A 7,855-nucleotide genomic window follows, 5' to 3' on the forward strand; every position below is an offset into this window, starting at 1 on the left:
GCAAGGCAAGCGCTCTACCACTGAGCCACCTTCCCAGCCCCCGCAAAAGGAGTCTTTTGAGGAAAACTTATATGAGCCGGTGCCGCCCATCCCACGGGAGCTCTGACTTTAACCCGTGCGGCGAACAGACAGCCAGGGTGCAGGGGTCACCGGCCATCGGCAGGAGGGGGCGCGGAGGTCACCGGCTCGGGGTCTCGAGCAGCCAACGCTTCTGCTCGACGGCCACAGACAAGGAGCAGCGTCGAGCCTCCGGAGGCTGCGGGTCCATGGCGAGGGCGCGGACCCGGCAGGGGCCGGCAAGACCGCCGGCCGGCGAGCGCACATCGCCATCCCAATGCTACCCCGACTGCCCGGCCCGGCCCGGCCTTGGGTCTCCCGCCGATGTCTTCTGGGGTGGCGCAAGCGTCCAGGCCACACATCACACGCCACACGTTTATTCAGGTAAATATAAGACACATGCACGCAGGTAAAAAGGCCAGTCCTCCCCGCCCTGCGCTCAAGGACGTCCAAGAGCGCGCCTGGTGCCCGCGGCTCACCCGTGCTCCCCTGCTCCGCAGAACCGAGAGCAGCCCTCTTCTGTCACAGACCGACTGAGAGGAAGCCACACCGCCGCGCCTCGGGCTCCAACCTCACCCAGCGGCCCGGCCCGCCGCGTGCGCACTCAGTCCCAGAGCCCCGCCTCGGGCGGGCGGCAAGCGCGCCCTGGCGGCTCTGTCCCGGAGCCCCGCCCCGCCTCAGGCCCGCTTTGCCGCGTGCGCACTCTGGTGGCGGGCCAGGGACGAACTGCGGCTGTAGGCCTTGCCACAGGCGCCGCACGTGTAGGGCTTCTCCGCCGAGTGGCTCCGCTGGTGGCGGATGAGGTCGGAGCCGCTGCTGAAGGCCTTCCCGCACTCGCGGCACGCGTAGGGCCGCTCGCCGGTGTGGCTGCGCTCGTGCAGGACGAGGGAGGTGCGCTGGCCGAAGGCCTTCCCGCACGCCGGGCACGCGTACGGCCGCTCCCCGGTATGGATGCGCTCATGCTGCGCCAGGTGCGCGCGCTGGCCAAAGGCCTTGCCACAGCGTGCGCACGCGTAGGGCCTGTCCTCCGTGTGGGTCCGCCGGTGGCGGGAGAGGGAGATGCGGTGGCTGAACGCCTTCCCGCACTGCTCACACCGGTATGGCTTCTCCCCGGTGTGGATCCGCTGGTGCTCCACGAGGAAGGCCTGGCGCCCAAACGCCTTGCAGCACTTAGTGCACTTGAAGGGCTTCTCCTCCGAGTGGACGTTCCGGTGGATCTTCAGGTTCGTGGGTCTGGAGAACGCCTTCCCGCAGTCCTTGCATTCTAGGCGCTTCCTGGTCTCACCGTGGGCCCCGGGGTGCGGTGCCCAGGCGGCGACTCTCGCACTTGCATCCCTGTCTCGCCCCCGCCCAACGCCCCGCCCCCCTGCGGCGTGCACCCGCGCGAGCACCTCAAGGGCCAGGGACCGCCCGGAGCCAGTCCTGCGCGGGCCCCACTTGCGCGGCCTTCCCGAGGCGTGCGCTCTCTGGTGGAGCACCAGGGCCGAGACGCCCCCGAAAAGCCGCCCACACCTCCCGCACGCGAAGGGATTCTCTGAGATGCGCGGGCTACCAGGCCCCTCGGCAGGGGTCCGCGCATGCACCCTTCGCAGGCCCAGGGGTGCGGTCCGGTGGAGGGCACGGAGCGGTGGGCGCGAGGGGGCCGCCCCCCGGTGACCTCTCACATGCAGGAGAAGGGTGGTTCTCCGGGTGAAGCGTGCCCCGCAGGTGTCACACCGCCAGCCCGGCTGCCCTCGGTGGCGCCCGCGGTGGAGCAGCAGGGACACGAGTCGGCCAAAGCCCCTCCCGCAGGCCCCGCACCGAAGAGGGCCCTGGCGCCCCGGCACGCCTTTCCTTGCGGGCCCTGGCCGGGGCTTCCCTGCGGGCAGGCGGTGGCTGGCGTGCTGACTCCAGGTGGGCTCTGGTGGCCTTGGTGGCGGCAGCAGGAAACCCAGCTTCCCGCGGAGGCAGCGCCTGTCCGGTGGTAACTTCGTCCTCACGCATTGAGACCCTGAGTCTGAAAAACACCAAGAAGTTCAGGGTTTGTCCCCCGCACGGGGAGAGCCGAGCTGAGTGCTGGGCATGGCGGGCGGCTAGAGGATGGAGGAGGACGCAGGGCAAAGCCCTGACCTCAACGGACGTGCCGGCCGAAACGCTGTGTGCAACAACTTAAAAAAGAAATATAGGGCTGGGAAGGTGGCTCAGTGGTAGAGTGTTTGCCTTGCACACATGAGGCCCTAGGTTCGATTCCTCAGCACCACATAAACAGAAAAAAAAGCCGGAAGTGGCGCTGCTCAAGAGGTAGAGCGCTGGCCTTGAGCTGAATCACTGAGGGACAGCGCCCAGGCCCAGAGTTCAGGCCCACGACCGGATCCCCCCCAAAAAAGAAACATAACCAAGAAAAAGCACAGTCATCATCACTGCTACTCAAGAACAGTGCCAAAAAAAAAAAAAAAAAGAACAGTGCCACTGGGGCGGGGACTCTCAGTGCATTATGGTGACTCTAATGTAAAAGGCTTTGCACAAGTATTTAATAACTGGAATTGAAGAGGTCGTGCAGCTCGAAGTCGTTTGTATTTAGAATAAAGAATAAATCTTATACATTATATCACCATAAAGTCCATAGATTAGCACTTGTTACACATGTGATACAAAATGTGCACAGAAGGCAAATGTAGAGAGATGAGCAGTTCCTGGGCCTCCAGGTGGGAATGGGGGTTAATCATGAATGAGCACCAGGACTCCGACTGGGGCGATAAAACCATCCCAGCAAAAACACTGGTCCCACTAGCACACATCCATCATCCCAGCAAGTATGCAGGGCCTAAAGCAGGTGGATCACAGACCACAAACACCCTGGGGCAGGACGGGCTGGACTGACTGGAAACCCAATCCTGAAAATATAGGCCTGGATCTGTGGTGGTGTGAGTGCAGGCTGAGTTCAAACCCTGGAAGGGGGGTGGGGGGGTCTATGGGAGACTAGGGAGCATGAGCATCTGGACAGAGAAGGCTGGCTCTTCAAAGCTGGCTCTGCCACCACCCCGTAGTCCCATGGCACCCAGTGGGGCCTCACGAAAGGAATCAGCACCACAGGACCGGGGCACTGGTGGCTCATGCCTGTAATCCTAGCTACTTAAGAGGCTGAGATCTGAGGATCACGATTCAAAGTGAGACTCTTATCTCCAATAAAAACCACTAGAAAACTGGAAGTGGCCCTGGGGCTCAAGTGGTAGAGCGCTCGCCTTGAGCTGAAGAACTCAGGGATAGCACCCATGCCCAGAGTTCAAGCCCCATGACTGACAACAAAAAAAAGGCCCCACAGGCTGCCCGCCCCTCCCGAGACCCAGGAAGGGCTATGTCAGCCCGTCCATGGGGCTGGCCCATCTCTGAGGTATGTCAGGTGAACTTCTGTGCACTCAACAACACAACGGACATTGCATGGCTGCAGCCCCAAGGACTAGACTCACCAGGGCCCCGGCAGCTTTTCGGCTCCACCATCCACGGTGCCTTTCCCATCTCCAGTAAGGTGATCACATTTGGCCTCCGACAGCACAGACCTGCATGAAGCATAACACCAAACCCCAGGTTGACTGTGACTCCATGCCTCAGAAGCTGAGACAAGCTCGTGTCACCAGGACACACCATGGGCATGAGAGGAGCCCACATGCCCTGGAGGGCAGCTGAGGTGACACTGTGTATGACAAACCAACATACCACATCCTGGACCCTCCCAAGTGCTGCCTGTGTGCCCGCAAGAGGACTCGCAGCCGGGTGAACACTGGGTTCTACCCCCCCAGCACAGTGGGGGTCTCAGGATGGCCAAGCACACCATCTCCAAATCCCAAGCTCCCAAGCAGTGTTGCATGGTGCCCCGCACCCACCTGCAGGCTGCTCCATCCCCTGCTCCCCAGAACTGGTCTCATTTCTGCCTCAGAGGTATAAACAAGACAGGCAGTCCACTCCATCCCCCACCTCCCACCCCCATCCCCCACTCCACCCCATTTCCCACCCACTCCACCCCCCACACACTCCCACCCCCACTTCTCTAATCCCCATCCCAAACTGCAGACTCAGACTTTTGACCCTTTCTCTACATCCTAACAACTCCACCCCATCCCTCTCCTAGCTGCCCCTAGGTGCCACCTGTCACACTGGTACCCACAATTCTCCCTTAAACACTACCTTTTCAATCCTCTCAAAACTTGGGTGTCCTCAAAAAAATTACATATTTTCCATATTCTCACTCATACACCCGAGACATGTGCACAAATGTCTACACAAAGTGTGAGTGTTCACAGCAGCAGTTCCTAAGAATGGAAAACCAATGTCCATCAATTAATGAAAAAGTAAACAAGGGCAGTTATATGCACACATGGAATAGTACTCAGCGATGAAGAGGAATGAAGTACTAGTATGTGCTATGACATGAATGAACCTCAAACACATGCTTGAGCACAAGAAGCCCCCTGTGTATGAATCCCTAGTATGCAAATCCAAAGGATGAACGAAAGAGGCCTAGTGGACCTGATGTGGGTGAGGCGCAGGGGAAGTGAAGATGGCTGACAATGGCACGGGGTCTTCTGGGCTCTGAGGCAGATGGTGGGGCAAAGGGCACAGCGGAGGACACTCAGCCATGTTCTTTTTGTGGACGACTTGTCCAGTGTGTCAAAGGCAGACACACTGGACAAAGGTATGAACAATTAAAAAGAAAGGCATACTGGAGTGGCTTCCACTCCCTTGATGGTGGGAGTGGACAGGGAGAAGGGCCTTACCCAGAGAGACCAGGTTCTGGAAGTTCTCCAACATGACGTCTTCATACAGATCCTTCTGTGTGGGGCTCAGCCACTCCCACTCCTCCTGGGAGAAGTGAATGGCCAAGTCTCCAAATGTCACAGGCGCCTGAAACGCACAATCACACGTCCACTCACCATGGGTGATGCCTCCCGCCTGGAGAAGGTGACACACAGGAGACCCATGTGACAGGCAAGGGCAATGCATTCACCTGTAACGTGTGACAGGGCTGTTCTGAAACATAAAGCTGTTCTGAAGCATAAAACCAGAGCAAGCTGGATCTCCGGTATTTCCTGAGCACCTGACTGGAAGGGCTTGTGCCAATGGGGGTCACAGCAACAATGCAGAAGGGACAAGGGCCCAGGGGGTGAGGGGACTTACTTCAGGCCATAGCTGCTTACCAGAGGAGTGAGCCCAGCCTGGCAGCCTGGCTCCCAGCAGGCCCTGCAGAGGGCCCAGGAGTGTCACATCTGGCATGGGCATGCCTCACGGTGTCACTGAGGCAACACCCCAGCTGACCCTCACGTAACAAGACTTTAAAATAGGGACCACCAAGATGGGTGCTAATTGCTCATGCCTGTAATCCTAGCTACTCAGGAGGCTGAGATCTGAGGATCATGGTTCAAAGCCAGCCAGGACAGGAAAGTCCATGAGAAGCTTATCTCCAACTGACCACCAGAAAACCAGAAGTGGTGCTGTGGCTCAAAGTGGTAGGGGGCTAACCTTGAGCAGAAAAGCCATGAGTTCAAGCCCTATGACCAAAAAAAAAAAAAAAAAATCAACAACATAACCACACGGAGGTCTTGGGCTGGCTGGCTTGACTGTTGTCTCTGTCCTGAAGATGGAGATGTGAGACCAAAATGAGTAACTGGCAAACCTGGAAGAACACCTACTCCCACACAAGACATGAGCCAGCCATGCCTTGACTCTGGCTCTAGGAGACTCATGCTGAGGACCCAGCTAAGCCACTCGGGGCCTGGTGTACGGCAGCCCACCTGGGTACAGGACAAAAGATGTGCTGTTCTGCGCTGACCAGTTGTGGAGGACTTACTGTGGCAGGAAGAAGGAATTAAAAGCACAACTCTCTAGGGGAAGCACGTCCCAGGGGTTTCTATGACAATTGTTTGATGATCTCCAGGGGGTGGAACATGCTGGAATAGCAAGCTAGTGCACCTCACAGCTTGGCCTCTGTGGCTTTGGTCTCCCATGGGCAGGAAGTTTCTGGAAGCAGAGCAGATGGGCCCCACTGTATGAGAACGGGATGTTCCCAAAGCCAGGGGAATGGCCACCCACCTTGGGTCGGGACTTCCTGCGCACGACAGCCATCCTGTCCTCCTGACGCTCCACTCAGGGGGACGGAGCACGGGCAGGCCGGGCTGGAGAGAAGAACATCATGAGGGTAGCTGGCCTTGGGAGGGGTCCCCAAGATTACAAGATTACTCCTAAGATTACAGGTGTGAGCCACTGGTGGTAGCTACGCTTGGCTGCTTGCAGGTCAGAGCAGTATTTAAGAAGGAGTGATCACCTAATCACAGCCAGACACCAACTGCTCACGCCTGTCATTCCAGTTACTCAAGAGGCTGAGATCTGAGGGTCGAGATTGGAAGCCATCCTGGGCAGGAAAGTCCATGAGACTTTGATCTCCAATAAACCACTCAGAAAACCAGAAGTGGTGCTGTGGCTTTAGTGGTAGGGCACTAGCTTTGAGCACAAAGAGGCTCCAAGACTTGGGCAGGCATAAAGGAAGGGAGAGAGGGAGGAAGGAAGGGTAATCACCAAACAACAGTAAGGTGAATTACCAGGAGGATTCACAGGTGTTGAAGGCTCACACGAGCGGTCTGGCGCCAAGGAATCTGGCGATCTGTCGGGCCACAAAGGGACAGCAGCGCAGTCACCTACCATTGCTGGCTCCAGCCAGGGGCTTGGTCCACAAGCAGCTTCTGCGGCAGGGGACCTGATGGAGAGATTCAGGGGGACCCTGAGGGCCGCTGGAGGAGGAGCAGGGCGAGCTGAGGGTGCATGAGCTAAGGGTGCTGCCCCGGCTAGACGGCAGGGTGACCGAACAGGCCTGGGGCGAGGGGGGGGGTGCTGCAATCCGCACCCCCAGGGCGCCCCGCTAGAAGGGCACGACCCGGGGTCAGAGGCCAGGCCAGGCTGGGCCGCCTTCCTGCTCATGCACACTACGCATCCAGGTGAGGCAGGAGCTTAGCTGGGGGTCCGGGATGGACACCCCAGCTCCAGGACCCCCTGCCCGCGGGGCTCCGCCGCTCAGGCTTTCCGGGGGCGGGGGGAGGGGGGAGTCTGCCGTCCTCTCTTCCTGATGACGTCGGTCGGCGATGACGTCTCATGGGTGACGTCTCACCGTCCCGCCGACCCCCCCAGCCCCTCCCCCGAGCAGGTGCTGACCACCTCCCGTCCACCTAAGCAGCTCCGGACACAGAAAATCTGGAGCCGCAGCCCCGCACCGCCTTCCGGGCCGGCCAGCCTGCACAGGGCCCCGGACGCGAGCCGCGGGCGGCCTGACGGGTGTCACTGTGCCCACGCACCGACCACCTAACCAACCCGGGGCCCGCCGACCCCGCGTAGCCACGCGCCCCCTGTCCCCGTCACCTGCGTCCCCGCGAGGCAGATCCACGCAACACCTCCGGCCGCAGCTGCGCCACCACCCGGCCTCCACAGTGCAACCCACGACCCCCGCGCCTGCGCACTGGTCTCCGAGACCCCGGAGCTCCGCGAGGGCCACGCCCCTCATACGCAATACGTCACGTAGGCAGGCACGGTCCCGCCCCCCAGGGCTTTCCCGGAAGCGCAAGGTCACGCCACCCACCCACCCGCAGCACGCTCACCCAATCGGAGTCTGAGCCCCCGCACGAGGCCCCGCACGCCCCTGCGCCCGCCCGCGCACAAGGGTCTCGCGCCGTTATTCGGCCTGGCTGTCGGCAGCCCGGACGCGCTCCCGCGCGAAGGCGCCTTCCCGGGCGGCTCGGGCGCTTCGGCCGGAGGCAGACCCGTAGCCGCAGCCTTCGGC

The 7,855-nt window shown here is 60.3% G+C and overlaps 1 protein-coding gene across 1 annotated transcript; it reads right to left on the reverse strand.

Annotated features, from left to right (window-relative positions):
• Positions 1–418: 418 nt before the first annotated feature.
• On the reverse strand, positions 419–7,538 carry Znf667 (zinc finger protein 667). Its single transcript, XM_013034557.1, has 7 exons — positions 7,438–7,538; positions 6,627–6,781; positions 6,121–6,203; positions 4,809–4,935; positions 3,504–3,593; positions 723–2,053; positions 419–684 (listed from the first exon to the last, which is right to left on the reverse strand). Exons 3-6 carry the CDS (start codon positions 6,151–6,153, stop codon positions 735–737), a joined length of 1,569 nt encoding a protein of 522 aa, XP_012890011.1. The 5' UTR covers positions 6,154–6,203; positions 6,627–6,781; positions 7,438–7,538; the 3' UTR covers positions 419–684; positions 723–734.
• Between the last annotated feature and the right edge of the window lie 317 nt (positions 7,539–7,855).

The sequence above is a fragment of the Dipodomys ordii genome, unplaced genomic scaffold, assembly GCF_000151885.1.
Source record: "Dipodomys ordii isolate 6190 unplaced genomic scaffold, Dord_2.0 Scaffold191, whole genome shotgun sequence".
Lineage (NCBI taxonomy): Eukaryota > Metazoa > Chordata > Mammalia > Rodentia > Heteromyidae > Dipodomys > Dipodomys ordii.

What these genes read in the sequence shown, in the direction of transcription:
- Znf667 (XM_013034557.1), bottom strand. Translation starts at nt 6,153, where the DNA reads ATGGCTGTCGTGCGCAGGAAGTCCCGACCCAAG. An exon ending in GCAGGAAGTCCCGACCCAAG is followed by an intron (nt 4,936 to 6,120) that starts GTGGGTGGCCAT and finishes TGTGCGTTTCAG; the next exon opens with GCGCCTGTGACATTTGGAGA. An exon ending in GAAAAGCTGCCGGGGCCCTG is followed by an intron (nt 2,054 to 3,503) that starts GTGAGTCTAGTC and finishes GGTGTTTTTCAG; the next exon opens with ACTCAGGGTCTCAATGCGTG.